This window comes from Acanthochromis polyacanthus, chromosome 14 (genome assembly GCF_021347895.1).
Source record: "Acanthochromis polyacanthus isolate Apoly-LR-REF ecotype Palm Island chromosome 14, KAUST_Apoly_ChrSc, whole genome shotgun sequence".
In the NCBI taxonomy this organism is placed as follows: domain Eukaryota; kingdom Metazoa; phylum Chordata; class Actinopteri; family Pomacentridae; genus Acanthochromis; species Acanthochromis polyacanthus.
The window spans coordinates 8,812,222-8,831,627 of NC_067126.1; the positions used below are offsets into that span (position 1 = coordinate 8,812,222).

The following is a 19,406-nucleotide window of genomic DNA, read 5'->3' on the forward strand; positions in this document are numbered from 1 at the left end:
CTCTAAAAACATCTTTTTGCACTGCAGATCTTTGGACAGAAAAATTAACTGCTCCTCTCTAACATCAAAGTTTTCTGTCAGTAGGACTCTCCAAATCCACATCTCTCCATGTTCTCCCTGTTTGTCTTTCAGTATACAGCGAAAGGCTCGACATTATTGTCTCATTCATGTAGAATAGTGAGTCTGCGAGGGTTTTTTTGGATAGAAAAATGTCCAAAAAATATGAATATACATAGAAAAATATGTTGAAAAAACACAAACATAGAAACTCAGAAATATCTCCTGTGCAGTATAAAATTGTTATAAGTAATAAACTGTTAAAAAGTTTCTTTAATTACGCATTTATGACAACTGGACCAACCAGCACTGGGAAGAAAATGGTCTCCACATCCTGTAGATATTTTATTATTTACATTTTCGGTACTACAAAGATGTTTCGCCGTGCTGACCGTATCCTCCAACAACTTACTCCTCTGTATACTGTTTTTTGAGCTATGCTGCATTTATTTTCTAATGAAGTATGATTCATTTTCGTCTCAGTTCTCTTATTTGTTGAATAGTCACTGAATCTCTACCACTTGACTGTTGGTCACAGCTGAGAGAGTCGTGGTTTCTCTGTTGCATCAGGAAGTGCAAAGTCATTGGTATTTTAGCACATATTTTAAAAGAAACATGCAAAATAAAGTGACAAATGTGGTAAAATTTCAGGACATAACTACATGACGGGTTCGAGGACTGTTGGAAATCTGGAGGTTCTTTCTGTTTTTACAGTTTCCTGCTCATAAAATGTGGGTTTGTATTGAGAGATAACATGCTTTTTGAATATGCTGGTGGGTTTTTGGGGTTCAGATGTTAAACCCTCGTGTTGTACTGCGGGTCAAAGTTGACCCATTTTAAAGTTTGAAAATGTGGAAAACTATATATATACTCACAGTTAAACTTCTGATGTCCACATTTTCAACATTTCTGGGAAATCTTCGAGCATTTTTTGGTGTAAGAAAAGAAATGTTAAAAATGTTTCTTGACTAACATTCACAAAAAAATCAACCAAAATCCAGCGAATTTCGCTGGATTATAGTAGATTTTTTTGTGAATGCTCTTAAAGAAAATATTACAAGTTTTACTGATATACATGTAATCACTTGATGGTGTATGTGGGTGTGTGTATGTCAGTATGTTTGTGTGTGTGGGTATGTATGTCTGTTCGTATGTCTACGTATGTGTGTGAATGTATATGTGATTGTGTATCTGTGTGTATATTTGTTGGAGGGTGGAAGGTTTCGGGTTTTTCACAGTGTTTTGTATTGTGTTGTTTTTGTTTTTGTTTTTATCCTCTGTGAGGCACTTTGTGTTACTCTATTGTATGAAAAGTGCCATATAAATAAAGTTGATTTGATTTAAATATTTTTAGTTTTTTTCTGGAAGATTTTTTACTCAATTTTTGAAAATATTTACAAGAATTTTCTTGACAGATTTAGGGGATTTTTTTTTTTTAAATAATCCCCTAAAACTTTTAAGGAAATTTTTAAGGCATTATTGGAATTTTCTTCCTGAAGGTTTTGCAAATTTTCAGAAATTTGGAGATTTTTTTTTGCAGAATTTTGGGATTTTTTTCAGACAAGGAAACTGCATTTTTTGGTGCCCGTAAATGAGGACAACATGATGACTCGTCAAAACAGTTGTAATTTAGGAGAAAAACATCACAGTCCTTTTCGACATGAACAGAAACAAATCGTTGGTTGGTTGTTCAGTCGCTACAGAGCAGCAGGACTCTACTAATCCTCCGTCTGATTCTTTGGTACATCCAGGTGTCCTCCGTGTTCCACAGGTGCCTTTGGAGTGTTTGACTTGAAGCGTCTGGACTGGTGGAGCTGCAGAGCGTTGGACTGCTGACAGCCACAGAAGCTTCTGAGTGGCACTTTAACAAACCGCTCTGAACTTCAGAGGACAGTAATCAAACCTCAGAGAGGGAGGGAAACCTGTCACTGTCTTCTCCCAACCAGAGGAAGGCGAACGGATCAGAGAGGCAGAGACACGAAGGCGGCTTCAGCCTCTCTAACTCCCACGTCAAAACCCATCACGCACAAAGCGAGCTTGATGCTGCTGGACGTACAGGAAGGTGAGGCGGTGTGTGCGACTGTGTCCTAATGAGGACGAGGTGAAGGGTTAACGGAGGCCTCCTCGCTGAGTTAGAGCGACCCAGTGTGAGAAAGTGAAAAATATCACCAGAAAACAGAAGTGAAAGACAGAAAACAGATGCAGGGTAGATTGTAGGGGCTGAACTCTCTGAAATGGCTAAAAAACAACCTGCAGTTAGCAAAATGCAATTTAAAAAGCACCTACGTTTTCATCAGTGAAGTTCATATGAAAACTCTGGTGGCGTGAACTCCCAAAAGGTCACAGTTCAGTGGTGTGCTGTTAAATGACTCAGCTTGTTCCAGCGAATGTCCCACGTGTCTCACACATCTGTAAAACTGCTGCTAGCTTTTCTGCTGCACACAGCTGGAACGCTTTGCAGCAATCTGAAATATTTGATTGATCTCGGAGCAGGAAATTGCTCCCACTTAAAGTCTTAGAATTGTAAACAGAAGAAAAAAATATAAGATAAACACAAGTAGAAAAATGTGACCTAAAAATGTGAATTTAAGAAGAAAAGTATCCACCTAAAAATATGAGTAAGAAATATGTCAAATGTCAATAAGGAAATAAAGTAGAAAAATATGTCCTAAAACTATTAAGGTACACTAAACAAAAATATAAACGCAACACTTATGTTTTTGCTCCCATTTTTTATGAAATGAACTCAAAGATCTAAAACTTTTTCCACATACACAATATCACCATTTCTCTCAAATATTGTTCACAAATCTGTCTAAATCTGTGATAGTGAGCACTTCTCCTTTGCTGAGATAATCCATCCCACCTCACAGGTGTGCCATATCAAGATGCTGATTAGACACCATGATTAGTGCACAGGTGTGCCTTAGACTGCCCACAATAAAAGGACACTCTGAAAGGTGCATATATTGGCAGGAACTGGTACATGCTGTCGTATACGCCGATCCAGAGCATCCCAAACATGCTCAATGGGAGACATGTCCGGTGAGTATGTTGGCCATGCAAGAACTGGGACGTTTTCAGCTTCCAAGAATTGTGTACAGATCCTTGCAACATGGGGCCATGCATTATCCTGCTGCAACATGAGGTGATGTTCTTGGATGTATGGCACAACAATGGGCCTCAGGATCTCATCACGGTATCTCTGTGCATTCAAAATGCCATCAATAAAATGCACCTGTGTTCTTCATCCATAACAGACGCCTGCCCATACATAACCCCACCGCCACCATGGGCCACTCCATCCGCAACACTGACATCAGAAAACCGCTCACCCACACGACGCCACACACGCTGTCTGCCATCTGCCCTGAACAGTGCAAACCGGGATTCATCCGTGAAGAGAACACCTCTCCAACGTGCCAGACGCCACCCAATGTGAGCATTTGCCCACTCAAGTCGGTTACAATGACAAACTGGAGTCAGGTGGAGACCCCGATGAGGACGACGAGCATGCAGATGAGCTTTCCTGAGATGATTTCTGACAGTTTGTGCAGAAATTCTTTGGTTATTCAAACCGATTGTTTCAGCAGCTGTCTGAGTGGCTGGTCTCAGACCATCTTGGAGGTGAACATGCTGGATGTGGAGGTCCTGGGCTGGTGTGGTTACACGTGGTCTGCGGTTGTGAGGCTGGTTGGATGTACTGCCAAATTCTCTGAAACGTCTTTGGAGACGGCTTATGGTAGAGAAATGAACATTCAATACATGAGCAACAGCTCTGGTTGACATTCCTGCTGTCAGCATGCCAATTGCACGCTCCTTCAAATCTTGCCACATCTGTGGCATTGTGCTGTGTGATAAACTGCACCTTTCAGAGTGTCCTTTTATTGTGGGCAGTCTAAGGCACACCTGTGCACTAATCATGGTGTCTAATCAGCATCTTGATATGGCACACCTGTGAGGTGGGATGGATTATCTCAGCAAAGGAGAAGTGCTCACTGTCAGAGATTTAGACAGATTTGTGAACAATATTTGAGAGAAATGGTGATATTGTGTATGTGGAAAAAGTTTTAGATCTTTGAGGTCATCTCATAAAAAATAGGAACAAAAACAAAAGTGTTGTGTTTATATTTTTGTTGTGTATGTGGTTAAATACATCCTAAAAATATAAATATAGAAAAATATGTCCTAAAAATACAAATATATACATCAAAAAATATTTTCTCAAAATATAAAGCTATGGAGAAAAATATGTCCTAAAAATCCAAATATACTTAAACTATTTTTAAAAAATACATCCTAAAAATCCTAATATATATATATATATATATATATATATATAGAGAGAGAGAGAGAGAGAGAGAGAAAAATATGTACCAAAATTATAAATATATGTAGACAAAATGTATAAAAATATAACATAAAAAAATAAACATAAGTAGAAAAATACGTCAATAAGGAAATAAAGTAGAAAAATATGTCCTAAAATTATAAATTTATGTAGAAAAATATGCCCTAAAATATATGTAGAAAAAATGTAGAAAGATATAAATGTAAGTAGGAAAATGTCCTAAAAATACAAATATAGAGATAAAAATGTGTCCTAAAATTATAAAAATATGTAGAAAAAAAAACCAAAGATACGTAGAAAAAATATCCTAAAAATATCAACATTAGTAGGAAAATAGTGGTTCTTTCTATGTATCAGTAAAGCACTTTTGTAACTTTTTTTTTCTAGGGAATAATTATCTTTTCTCATATTGCTACAGGATTAAAAAAGTACCTGTTGCTCCTTGAACCTGCTCAGATCCGCAACTAAAACGTCTCGTCTGCACTTGAACTCGCTGGAATGCAGAACACGTCGGCTTACGCTCTCGTAGCGCCATGAAGCCGCCGGGCCTCTGACCCGACACAACACATCGCATCAGACACGCCTTGATGACCTCCCTCCTCACCCTCTTCACCCCCCATTCATCCTGATTGCTGACCTTTAACTCTGACCATTTCGTTCTCATACAGTTTCCTCCTCTCTTTGTCGCTCCTTCTGTGTGATATTGATCAGGCCACTGATCAGACATGGAAACGGCTGATGTGATGGGATTAGCGGGGGACGCTGCTGACAGCCCTAAAAGGACTTTTCCTTGACGGGATTAAATCAGATCTTCAACCAACTCGAGCAGAACTGAAGCTAGACGTTGCTGGGATACTTGAAATTAAGAAATGTCAAACATTAACATCCATCTGCAGAGTTATTAGCGGGAATCTGACAAACTGTTGCAGGAAATGAAGCCGTTTCTGACCGATTCTAAGCTCCTGCTGAGGGAAGGCAGGAGACTTTCTAAGGACAGAAAACATTCGAGGCCTGCAGCTCTGCGTGTTTGCTGAAGTGTTTTCGACTCACCATGAAATGAGGCTGGGTCAGTATCCGTCTGAGTTCTTTAGCTTCGTGGTTCTCTGGGTAGCAGGAGATCTCTTCCAGTACCTGAGGACACACAGACACAGCGGTTTGTTTGCTTCGTACCTGTTGAAGAAAGCCACCAGACAGCCTCCACCTCTAACCTCCTCCTACGTCTCCGCGGCCAAACTGAGGCCGACTCCGGAGCGTCCGGTTGAGGCTTCGCTCCTCCTCCTGCCCTTTTGACGCGACTCGGTTTGATGTCGGCTCCAGTTATGTTGCGCCTGACTGGTGAATGTGGCATTGTGGAGGTGAGGCCTCGGAGGGGGGGGGGGTGTGTGTCTGGACTGAAACCTGGACTGTGGAGCTGCGATAGGATCTTTGCATCAAGTACGCCTGGCCAGCTTTTAGATCCAGCTGTTTACTGTCTCCAAACTGTAGTAATCACATTGACTTGTTGCATCAGGAACCTTCTGCTCCACCATCTCTGATTCCCTTGAAACGTTTTTATCCTAAACTATGGATATTTAAAATGGTATCTGTGAAATTTGACATCGATTGACCCATTTTTAGTAGGAAAATGTTTAATAAAAACATAAATATAAGTAGAAAAGTGTGTTGTAATTCCTTGTCAGTGGCAGGCTGGAAAATAAGAAGCTCATTTGGCTTGAAAGTCATGTCCTCAAACATGGATTTCTGATCAAGAATCAACAAGATGTAGTCTTAGCTTGTTGACCGTTCCCCTCCTAAACACTCCCCTTTCACAAAAAGAAACTGAAGTTTCTTAGTTTTGTTTCTGATTTGTTGACCTTTTCAGTTCATAGTTAGCACTTAGAAGATCTCGCTGAGAGTTTTGATGGGTTTTCTCTGCTGACTCCATCCTTTATCCAGTGCATAAATACACTAGCAGAGAGTGTAGCCAAAATACACTGCACAAGAGAAGACACTACCATCAAAATCTAGCCATGGGAGACTCAACTTCACGAAGAAATCAAACAAGAAATCGACTTTGAGCTCAACTTCGGACGAAAAGATTTATATCCAGGATTTATATAGCCTTCGTTTTCAAAGAAAAGAAGAAGAGCTATTAAAGATAAAACCTGAAATATTTACTCTTGCTCCTCATCATGTCATTGATTCACAGTCTTCAGCTTTAGTTACACAAACACACAAAGAACCCACAAAATGTGATGTTTTCTTATTCATTAAACAACCCAAAACTTTACAGATGCGCTTAGTTAATTGATCAAGAGATTTGTGAAGTTTGAGTTTGCTTGAATGACAAAATGTCAGAAAATATTAAAAACCTGAAATCGTCACTATTATTTCTGATTATGTCATTGATTTAGAATGTCTAAATTTATGGTTTATTTTCAATTTAAATTTCAGGCTTTTATTTTGATCAGTTCTTAAGATATTGTTGCTCAAACAGCCATAAAAACATCCTGAAAGTTGGTCAACGGGCAATTATTTAAAAAAACAAACAATTATTTAGGAAAGCATTTGAATTATCAAGATAAAATTTTGCAAATATATCTTTATAATCATCTGTATTTTATGCTGTAACAATTTCAGGAAAATCAGAGATGGTTGAGCAGAAATTGTAAAAACTTTTGATTTTAGATGGAATGACCCTTCAGTCAATCAAGTATTGAGAAAATAATCCATAATTGAAATAATTTTTGCAATATTGGAGAATTAGATCAAATAATCTCTGATTATGGGTGAGTTTAAATTGGAAGAAAAAAAATGAACCTGTCATGAAACGTTCCATCTTTGAGCTTAAATTAACAAAAAAATGATGACGCAGAAGTTGACCAGTGATTTTTTTCTGATCCACATGAAGCTTCATGTCAGAATTACACTAAAATAAACATATAAAATACTTTTAAACACCAAACAGTTGGTCACAAAAATGAGTTATAAGTTATTTTTGTTGAACTTTCATAACTGAGCAGATATGAAGTTGTCCCAAAAAAACTCAATTACTGTCTTAGAGTTGTGAAGTTTCCACATTTAATTTAAACTATGAAAGATATGACAACTTTTATCTTTAATAGTTCCTGAGATTTTGTTGACTCAAATTTAAATGTGTGTAAAAAAAAACTTGCAAAAAGTGGGGTAAGAGGTAGCTTAAAAACTACATATCTTGAAAAGTGTTTGTATTTTAAGCAAACTTTCACCAGTATCTTCATAAAAATCCACATTTTATGCTATAAAATTTTCAGGCTAATCAGCAGAAACCTGTTCTAAAGAAAACTAACGATTTTAGATAGCGTGACCATAAATGTTATACCTTCCTCACACTTGTGCAATATACCTGCTTCTTGGTCACTGAACTCATCGTTTGATGGCTTTTTACCAATCAGGATAAATTTACACAAACATTTATTGGACAAAACCAAAGGCAAAAGGCTGTCCATGTAAGAGGTGAATCTGAGCTGTCTGTTTCCAATAAATGTCACTAAATGCAGGTAGAAATCATAGAAGAAACCACACTGCTTTTATTAATACATTTTTCTGAAACTTGTCCACCAAAATTTGTGTTTTTTAGTCTGCGCTGCTTATTTATTATTTCAGTTGCCTTAACTATGCTAACATTTTGATATATCTACTGTGTTGTTTTGTGATTTTTCATGCGTTTGTTGACCTTTTCTTGAAGCTGCTGCTCGTTTACTGAAACCAGATTTACACCAAACAGGAAGAGGAAGCTGCTGCACATCAGTTTAAACCACCAAAACTTCACCGTGTCTTTTGCTGCCCTCAACAGTTTTGTGAGAACGTGGCGATGTGCGATGAGATCTTACATAGTCCCGATGTTTCAAAGCGCCACTCGCTCCGTCCTGGGAGGAACTCTTTAAGTGGAGGAAGACACAGGGACAAAAGGTTACACAATCTGTCCTCCTCAGAGGTGAAAGTTTAAAGGTCGGCGACGGCAGAAAGTCAAACTCCACCTTCAGTCAGCCGCTTTTTCAGACGGAGATTAGTATCTACAGCCAAAGCGAAAAACGTCACTCCCAGGAAAGATTAGTTCAAACACAACACTAGCAGCGCTCAGTTCATTTAGCTGATAAGATTTAGCAGCGCCGAGGTTAGAGGAGTGTATTAGTGCAGGAGGAGAAAAAGCTTTATTGAAGTTTGAAGCGCCTTCAAACTGCCCTGCTGGGGGAAAAAACCCACCAGTGGAAGCTACAGTCTGATTGGTTCAAAGCACCTTCAGCCGGAGAGAATCAGCAGAGACAGAGGTGAAGCAGAGGAGGAGGAGGAAGAGTCCCTGAAGGCACAACCGAGATTAAATGATGAGTTAGTTTGAGGTCAAGCTGCGCTGCAGACTTATAGACTCACCAGAAGCTCAGAGTCAGAGCTTAAAGTTCACAAAGATAATAAGAAGAACATCTGAAATCACTCCTTCTGGACTTTTTTTAAAAACTTTTGAACATTGAAAATACAACAGTTCTCTCTGTTTTTACAGCTTTGTGCTCTGATAAATACAGCAATTTGGTTGATTTTTAAAAGAAAACCTTCTTTTTAAAGCCGTCGCCTGGTTTTAGGCTTCAGACGGTTTTTTTAACAAAACAAAAATCAAACCAGTTTTGCATCAGTACCCGTATCGTTTCTTCAATAAATGCACTGCTAATCACACTTTGTGCTACTTTTGAACTTCTATTTCACAACAATTCCAAAGTAAATTTTCAGCTACTTTTTTTGGTGAGTTAAAAGATTTTACAAACAAGAATGTGATCGGCCTATGTTTTAGATAAAAGTACAGAAAGTGCACAAAAACTGAGATTTTAGCCCCATTTTGACCATACTAAAAGCAAGACTTTCACTTTCAATATGTTAAGTTCATTCTGCTGCTAATATTCGTCACAAACTGAGGATTGTTTGAGGAAACTAAATAATTTTGAACAACCTGAAAATATTGATGTAAAATCATTTATATTTGGGCTCGACTAGTTAGAATTAGTGTCTGTAAGGCTTAAACTAATAAAAAAAAAGGGGCAAAAGATGAAAAAAGCCTGCAGCGACCAGGCTAAAACGCTGTGTTCTCTCCCTCACGCCGTCTGTCTGCATCTTCAGCGGCTCCATCCACATCACTGGATCAATCTCTGCCCATTTAAGTAGGAAAATGTGAAGCAGACTCGGTAAGCAGCGCTGCATTAATTAGCTGCTTCTCTTTGACATGAAGCAAAGCCACATGAAAACACAGCTCCCCTTTAAATGGCTTCCTCTGTCTGAACAGCTCTGGGATTTACACGGCCCTCTCCCTCTCCCACTCCCTCGCCGTTCAGGGTTTTTTAATTGCTCCCTCAACAAAAAGCTCCCAACGTAAACACGGCGGCGTTTTGAGCAGAAACACTCACAGCATCCTGAGGTGAAGCCGGACTAACCGAGCGGGAGTTCATCAGCGGCAGAGTCACGCCCCGGAGACCGAAGGCGAACAAAACACGCCTGAAGCACGCTGCCGAGGTGTTTCTGCTGCCACCGGTAATGAAGGGGGTCAAACACAGGAGCCAGAGATCTTTATTAAAAGCTGCTCTGTGGAAACAAACTCAACTCCAGAGGTCACTGGAGGTCAAGAGGACTCAGTAACTGAACATAAATAAATAATAAAGCTTAGAGAATGAGACACACTTCACACACTAAACCTCATTCATTATATCTGTAAACTTATCTGCACCTTCATCCATGCACATTTCTGAATACTCTTTAAAAAAAACTCTTCAAAAATATTATCACTCTTGTATATTCTGTTATTTTTTATATTATATTGAATATTTTTAATTTTATTTTATTTTATTTCCATTTTATTTAATTTTATTTCACTTTATATTATTTTATTTGTATTTAATTTAATTAAATTTTTATTTTATTTCAAATTCGTTTCACTTCATTTTATTTTATTTTATTTCATTTCATTTTAAGCTCAACTAAAATAATCCTTTTCCCCTTTTTGTGACCACATATTGAATATTTGAAAGTATTTCATAGGTTTTGTTTTGCAGCTACATGTGGTTTAGAAAAAAAATCCTCGATGACTTCTGTATTATCAAAATTTTTGTTAATTTTTAAGATGGGAAATTTGATTTTTTTCATATTTCAACTTACTTATATTCACAGATATTTGATCCATTTGTCCAACATTACAGATTCTGAATCGATGTCATGATGAAAAATAAATGTCAGGCTTTTATTTTTTAAAATCTCTAATAGTTTCTGAGCTGTTGCTGTTAGACAGAGTGTAGGTTCAGTATGTTCTGGATTCTGTAAATCATACAACTTCCCACCTACCAGACTTTGTCATTAAGATCAAAACGTTAAAAAATAAACAAAACCGACCTCAGCAGCGACTCCCATCCAATATAAAACTGACAACTGACTTATTGTGTTCCTCAAAAATGGCATAAATGACCTTTAACAGCTTCAATTCAAAGGTTTTCTTGGGTTCCAGTACCAAGGAAAGAAAAGTTCAAGACATGACCTTCAGGAAGCCTGGAGTTAGAATTAATGACTAATGTGAACTGTTGCTACCAATATACACTACTGTTCAAAAGTTTGGGGTCTCCCAGACAATTTCATGTTTTCCATGGAAACTCACACTTTTATCCATGTGCTAACATAACTGCACAAGGGTTTTCTAATCATCAATGAGCCTTTCAACACCATTAGCTAACACAATGTAGCATTAGAACACAGGAGTGATGGTTGCTGGAAATGTTCCTCTGTACCCCTATGGAGATATTCCATTAAAAATCAGCTGTTTCCAGCTAGAATAGTTATCCATCCATTCTCTATACACCGCTTTATCCTCACTAGGGTCACGGGGGGTGCTGGAGCCTATCCCAGCTGACTCGGGCGAAGGCAGGGGACACCCATAGACTGTATATATAGTGGATGTAGCATCTGGCTCCAGAATTGAAGCCAACCCGGAAGTTTCAAAAACTTGCAATATCACGCCGTCCGCTAGGGTTGGCTCCAAAAAGCTTCTTCTCCATAGACCCCAATTCATTTTTGGAGAAAATCAAATTTGATAGACTGATTTTCTACAGCTCAGGATTTTTTTCCCGTTAGTTTTCATGGTCAAAATGAGAGATCAGGCGGCCGATCTTAAAATAAATCAATACTGAATTTTAAATAAATCGTTAAAGTTGGCGGAGCCAGGGGGCGTGGCTATACTTGATAGACAGCAACAGAAGCCTCTGCGGTAAAACGTGGGCGGGATAAGAGAGTCCTCAGCCAATCCTGCCCCTAGTTGCTCTCCGGTCCAGTCTGTTTGATGACGCTTTTTACATCACTGGCTCCAAAAAATCCAAAACGGCGACCAGGAAGTAGCAAAATCCAGGCTTCATTTTCTCGGCGTTGAAACCAACGGGTGACGTCACGGTTAGTTTACGCCTGGGGACATCCTGGACAGGTCGCCAGTCTGTCACAGGGCTACATATACAGACACACAATCACACTCATATTCACACCTACTAGCAATTTTAGAGTGATCAATTAACCTCAGCATATTTTTGGACTGTGGGAGGAAGCTGGAGTACTCAGAGAAAACCCACGCATGCACAGGGAGAACATGCAAACTCCATGCAGAAAGATCCCGGGGCCCAGGCCCTAGAATCGTCATTTATTTATATACATTTATACCTTTTTTTATACATTTATTTGATCAGGGACCATGCAATTACCACAGAACACATCTGATGTATTGCATATAGAGCTTATAGCATTAATTTTCTCTGGTTGGGCTTCTCAGTAAAAGTAAAAAAAGTAAAAAAAGAGTAAAAATTTTAAAAAAGGATAAATGCTGGAAGCAGCAAGTGGAGTCCTGCTGGAGGTGGACCTGACACTGCTGCTGTAGAGATGCAGGACTCAGCTTTATGAGAGGATCCTCTTTTGCTATCTTATAAACTGAAGTACCTTATGGGTAGATTCTCCATATCTGCCCCTCACTCTAGAACTCCAACACTGCACCGACCTGACCACCTTCTAATCACTCCTCAAGACCCATCTGTTCACAACTGCCTTTAATACAAAATACAAACTGATTTTTATGATGCATTTTACAACTTGTTTTATGATGCTCCTCTATTTTAATGTTTGCTGATTTTATATGTAAAGTGTCTTTGAGTGCTTTGAAAAGCGCTATACAAATATATTCTTATAGTTATTCATTACTGACACCCTCTGCTTTACAGATCTGACTTCATGTCAACACACTGATTTACAATCTGCAGATGAAATTAGTCAGCATCTTTTTTTACCACATTAACAATGTCTGGACTGTATTTCTCATTCATTTAATGCTCTCTTCATTGAAAAAAAAAAGATTTTATTTAAAAAATACGGACATTTCTAAGTGACCCCAAACTTTTGAACGATAGTGTGACAATGGCATGAAATGCGAAACCGTGCTAAGTTATCACAAGGGCCATTACAAGTCAATATGACTGATAATGGATCAATGATAAGTTGTACTGCCATCATAATATACTGGAGTATCAGTTTCTATTCTTGCTTTCACTTTATAAGCCATGTCATTGGCTGTAATGTGTATTTAATACTTTTTTGTTTCGGGGGGACTTTTTTAAAAGAGTGTTGAAAATGGAGTTTGGTTTCTTCAATTATACCAAAAAGTTCATCCAATCATGATGCAGGACTTTGATTTTGGAAAAAAAGTTCAAAAAGTTATAACCCTACTGTTCATTCCCTGACACTGCGCTGAGCACAGGCGTGTGTTATGCATGTGCACATTATGTAGGGACACCAAAACATGTCCCCTAAATACATAGTGAACAATTGATGGGACTCAGAAACACCCCCACAATTTAATCTATTGTTCCTTGTATCATTTCCAATGGATAAGTCCCGGTAAGTCAGCAGCGGTGGATTTGTAGTAGGATCACAATCATGTGATCGTCAGCAGGCAGCTGAGGTAGTGTTCACTTGTTGTCATAGTTACAGTGATGCTGTCACACTATCTCAATTCGAAATCCTGAACAAATCTGTGGATCCAGACTATAAGCTGCATCATGGCCAAAATCTAATCACTTGGTCCTTGTGTCATTTCTGAGCTTCCCTGAAAATGTCATCCAGATCCATTTGTCCATTGTTGAGTAATGTTGTGAAAAGATGGAAGGAAGGAAGGAAGGATTCACGTACCTATCCACGTTTCTTGGAGGTGTACTAATGATTAAGGCAATGATTTTCAAAATGATTCACCTCTTATTAAACTACAGCTGAAATAGTTCCATCTGGTTGTGCCTGAGAACAGCTTCTCTGAGCAGAATGGTGAGTTTTAGTGAGGCCACAAGGATTAATGCAGAAGTGTGAGGTCAGAGTGTCAGAAGAGAGAAGCGATTATTCTGTCACACAGAACGGGAGGAGGACAAAGAGGAAGTCAAAGCAGAGAATCCTCACCTCTTTGGCTCTCTGCACAGCATCGCTGGGAGGGTTTCTGATCTGTGGCGATGACTTGGTGTTGATCTTATCGTAGAGCTGAAACCAGAGATAAGAGTCGGTCAGTCAGTCAGTCCAACAACATCAAACCCTCAACAGCTTTTACAGCCGGATAAGATGAAGTTCATGCATGTGTTTCCTGATTTTTCCCACTTTTTATGAAGATTGCTCACTTTAGGCCTCTGTAACATGAAGGAATGACTGTGTTTGAACATTTTCATAAATAAACAGAGATGTTCAAGAAAAATCACCCAAAACACATCATTTATCAGAACTAGCAACTGCAGAAACGGAAATAATTGTCAGGTTTTCAATTTTCCTTATTCCTTTTGTCTGATTTAATGCATTATAACTGTGTCTTACTGCACAAAACACATTTCTGACTTCTCTCTATTCCTAGTCTTTGCTGTGCTGTTTCCATTAGAGGTGCAGGACTGTATATTGTAGTAAAAAAAACCCAAACAATACGATGAGTAAAAATAAGACATGAGCAAAGAAATCGTCCAGAAGCTGCTGAGGGTTCAGAAGGTCGCATAAAGAGCTGAATAATATTATCTACAACTTGCGAAACTTTGGAAAAATGTAATTGATAAAGTTGTAAAGATGCAAATCCAAACGACACGGAGCTAAAAAGATGCAGTTTATTCTTCACAACTTAGTTTTTTTGTTGCAAAGTTTATAGCTTTGTGAGGCCAAAAAAGTACGAAACGGAGAAACACATTTTACAAAACTGTTCAGAAAGGAGATGCAGCAACAACAAAAACATCTCTGGAATCAATGAAAAACTAACGAAAAAAAGTCACTCAGGATTCTTGTTTTGATTGCTGAAAGCAAAAATGAATAAATGATGAATAACTTGAACATTTGGACTCTCTACTACAGGGCTTTGTGTGATTAATTAGTGATTAACTATATTTAGAATGACAGTGATGTAATAAACACAACAAGTCATTACCAGAACACAACAAACAACTATTGAGACAAAAAATAGAACCAAAGACCTGGAAGCTGCTTTATGTCCTCTCAGATCGTATTTTTCTCATTTTTACGATCAAGTATACTTTATTTTTCTTTATTTATAATGTAAATCTGTAAATTTGTTTGTTTTTTTTTTACATTATTTATGAAGGTAAAAGTACCAAAGCCACACTGTAAAAGTACTCTGCCACAAGTAAAGGCCTCTCATGAAAAATATACTTCAAGTACTACAAATGTGATGTCACGTGTTATATATTATATATTAGATTACTCATGCATTGAAGTCATTGTTTTTCAAGCTGCAACATGTGTTATTTTCATTCTGGTTTATTTTGCAGGTTATTTTTTTTCCATTATTGATTGGTTGTAAAATTTGTGAAAACAGTCACATATTCTGTCACCGGTGCTCTATTTTAAAATATTTGTCCATTTTCTGTCGCTAACCGAAGGGTTGTTCCATCTAAAAGTTTTCACACTTTCTGCTCGACCATCTTTGATTTGCTTGAAATTTTACTGCAGAAAATAATGATATCTATAAAGATATTTGTAAAATTTTACCTTGATATTTCAAATACTTTCCAAAATAATATTTTTTTTTTAATAAATGCCCATCAAGCCACTTTGAGTATGTTTTTAAGGACATTGAAATTTAAGGTGAGAATATGTTAGGAACTGATAAAGACAAAAGCCTGAAATTTAAATGAAAAATCTGCCAATTTTGCAGATTCTAAATCAATGACATGATGAGAAATAACAGGGAAGAATTCAGGTTTTTGTCTTTGTCTTCCTGAGATGATGTTCAAACAGCCTTAAATTTCAACATGTGAAAAAAGTGAATTGACACGCTATTTTTAAATAATTTTATCTCTGCAGATGTTTATTATATCAGGCCAAAAAAACCCCAGATATCTTAATAAATATCCAGATTTTATCCTACGAAACTTTCAGGCAAATCAGAGACTTCAAGCAGAAGGTTCCTGACGATTTAAAATTAAATAAACCTAATTAATTAATGTGTATTTCTCTTAATTTCAAAAAAATCACATTTTATGAGTTCTTTATGTGTTTTGTGTAACCAAAGTAAATTAAAAGTGTTAGATGAATGCAGTGAGGAAAAAATATCTCCCTCTGACATGTTGTGGAGTCAAAGAATAAAGCAGAATGAAAAGAAAAGACTCAAAGAAGTGCCTCAGACTTGTCCTTAAGTACAATACTTGAGTAAATGTACTCTTCACCACTGGGTTTTTTCCATTTCTTTTGCAATAACAGAGGCTTTTGGAGAGTTTTTCCTTCTCTGACTGCAGGATTTAAGTACAGAAGCTGCACAGGTTTGTGATCTTCTGCTTCATAAATAAAGTTTACAGGGTCGAGTTTACTGTGAATCAACACAAACTCTCATGAAGACACAATTTGGCAAAAAAGTTTCAACAATTTAAACACATCTGCTGCTTGAAAAAGGTGTTCAGTTGATTAAAAACAACAATTTGTTCTCCACTCGCTGAGCACCGTCTCTGTTTGCTTTCATTTTTTCCCTCTCTTTCACAGCATCACACTGCTAACAAGAAGGCTCTGTTTTCTCTGACTGGAGGACGGCAGACACCAGAGCTCTGTTTATGAAAATCCCAGCTGACTAATAAACCGCACGGGTTCCCGGTCACAGATGAGCGTGGGCGCATTTAAGAGACTGTATGTTTGCACACAAAATGGCCCTGAAACGACGGAAACAAAGGCAGCAGCTGGAGCTGGAATCAAAGCCGCGAGTAGCTTTTCCCCCCCAACAACACACACGGACCACCGCCGCTTCTAAAACAGCCGTTACCATGTACAAAGGAAATGCCAGTGTGAGGTTTGATGAGCGGCTTGTATTTTTCATTTAACCTGCTGCTCGCTGCGGAGCGGGGAGTCTCACATAATGTGTGCACAGAAAAGCACTCAGAGACACAAACAGAGCTTTTGTACCAGACAGTTCAATGCAGCGCTCAGACCCAAAGGTCTTCTGTTCTCACTCAGACATGTGATGCTGGACTTCATCACGGGGCGATAAACAAACAGGAAACAACAACAAGCTGAAAACATCTCTATCTGCTGCATTTAACTGCTGCTTCTCACCACTCATGGATTCAATTTGCAGCAGGAAAAACGCAGACAGAAGGAAAAAAAAAATCATCTCCCAGCTCATATTCTTGTTCTTTTAAATCTTTATAAACCCCAAGTACAACTCAGATGATTTGATTTTGCGTTTTATTTAGTTTTTTTCACGCTACAGGAGCTCTGAAATCCCAACAGATTTTAAAATCGTGTCGCATCACAGCACATACACTTCTCCTCAGATGTGCACAAAATGAAAGAAGGTGAAGGCGCATCATACGCTTCGATATATTATAGAGTTCACGGTGTCAGAGGGAGCAGAACACCAAGACGGAAACTAAACGTGGTGCTACGAGCTGCTGTAGTCAAACTGTGCAGGGAGAAAAAAAAAACTAAAGCAGAAGTGGAGGAGATGTCGACACGGTTTGTTTATTCTTTAGCAACGTGAAGGCATCGGAGACAGCCTCACCTCTAATGTCACCACTTCACAGCACTCATAAGTTCTGCACCATATTTTAAAGAAAACATTAATGATCAGAGCAAATGGTAAATAACTTTGTCTGATCATTAACTCTAAATGAAAACCATCAAACATATTTTCCTCAAAAAAAAAAGGACAATATTTCACCAATTTTCCAGGGTATGTAAACTTAAGAGCACAACAGTATGTGAAAAGGCTCAAAGAATTAAGATCTTTCATGTGAGTACATACAAGTACAAGCAGCCTCACTCCACTACAACTGGATTAACCCTCATGCTGTCCTCATTTATGGGCACCAAATAATATTGTTTCCTTGTCTGAAAAAAATCCAAAAATTCTGCAAAAGTATTCCCCAAATTTCTGAAAATTTGTAAAACCTTCAGGAAGAAAATTCCAATAATTCCTTAAAAGTTTCCCTTTCTATTTTAAGAAAAGCCCCCAAATTTGGCAAGAAAATTCTTGTAAATATTTTCAAAAAAATGAGAAAAAATCTTCCAAAAACAACTAAAGTGATTTCATATATATCAGCAGTACTTCTAATATTTCTTTAAGAACATTCACATAAAAATCATCCAAAATCCAGCGAATTTCGCTGGATTTTGGATGATTTTTATGTGAATGTTCTTAAAAAAACACAACATTTCTTTTTTCCACCAAAAAATGTTCAAAGATTTCCCAAAAAATGTTGAAAATGTGAACATCTGAAGTTTTATTGTGAAAATGCATATGTTTCCCCACATTTTCAAACTTTAAAAAGGGTCAGTTTTGGCCCACAGGAAAACATGAGAGTTGAAAATAAAAGCCTGAAAACATGCTTTCAACATCGTCAAAATGGTGCAAAAATCTCATTTTTTCTGTACGTTTTGAACTTCAATCTGATAGAATGCATCATATTTTATAAGCCGACCGTGTTTTTGTTTGTACGCTCAGAATAAAACTACTGCATGCACTATAAAATATATCTTTAAACTAAAAAGAAAGTATATTTACTTCTGGATTGTAGTGAAATAGAAGTATAAAGTAGCACAAGATAAAAAGAAAAGTTATTCACAAGAACTTTAGAAAAGATATTACGAGTAAAAGCTTTAACATGTTTCCTAGCAGATAAAACAACACATCTGGAATGAGGAGCAGATGACCCAAGAATTGATTCAGTTTAAATGTTTGAATTGTTTCTTGGACGTGCAGGAAAATATGTGGAAAACAAATCATGCAGCGAGTTCCCGGGCCTCTGACTAACTGTCACTACTATTTGAGGGATCTGTCAGATAAAGTAACAGGAGAAGACAGATAATTCCTGAAAGATTTACTGTAGAAGCTGCGAATAAATAAAACAAAAAACAGAATTATCACCTCTGCAATTTGTGTAACAACATTTGTGTAAAATCTGGGACAAAAATATGACGTGTGCAAAATATGAAGTTAATAAAAAGAGATTAAATGTATTATCTGATGTGATTCCAGTGAGAAACAAGCTCTTAGAAATGAGGAGTGTAGCTGCAAAGGAGCTGCAAGTTTCGAATTGTATCACAGCTGTTGATTCATGAACGGAATCATGTTTATCCTGCAACTCTGCAAGGACAAGATTCCCTAAAGTTCCCTCAAACATTTCTCACTCAGGCGGAAACTGAGCCAGGAGCAGATCTGGATCACTTTCTATAAAATTTTAAGACAGATTATTGACCCTGGAGAGGACTTTGCTGTCTGAATGCACCTTTAGTTCCTTAAAAAAAGTCAAATTAAAGTAGTTTTTCACTCTATGAGGGTTAAACTTTAATCCTTGGTTCATGAACTGAACCATATGTGGGTTCACAACAGGTTAACTATGAACTTTAACACCACAAGGGTTGAAGAACTGTCAGAAAGGAGTTTTCTCAGTTGGACTTTTAGATATAAAATGTCATCACTTCATCATTTTATCCAGGTAGACATTTGTGTAAAATCTGGGCC

The 19,406-nt window shown here is 37.7% G+C and overlaps 1 protein-coding gene across 12 annotated transcripts in view; it reads right to left on the reverse strand.

Annotated features, from left to right (window-relative positions):
- caska (calcium/calmodulin-dependent serine protein kinase a) overlaps positions 1–19,406 on the reverse strand; it is a 219,882-nt gene that overhangs the window by 36,692 nt on the left and 163,784 nt on the right. For 7 of the 12 annotated variants that reach the window (XM_051958414.1, XM_051958413.1, XM_022193188.2 and 4 more), the window contains 2 exons: positions 13,871–13,948; positions 5,459–5,539 (listed from right to left, as the gene is read on the reverse strand). In XM_051958414.1, coding sequence (XP_051814374.1) covers positions 5,459–5,539; positions 13,871–13,948 — 159 coding nt within the window. Of the gene's footprint in view, positions 1–5,458; positions 5,540–8,259; positions 8,308–13,870; positions 13,949–19,406 lie in introns of all 12 variants that reach the window. The other 5 variants (XM_051958409.1, XM_022193185.2, XM_051958408.1 and 2 more) reach the window with 1 other exon arrangement.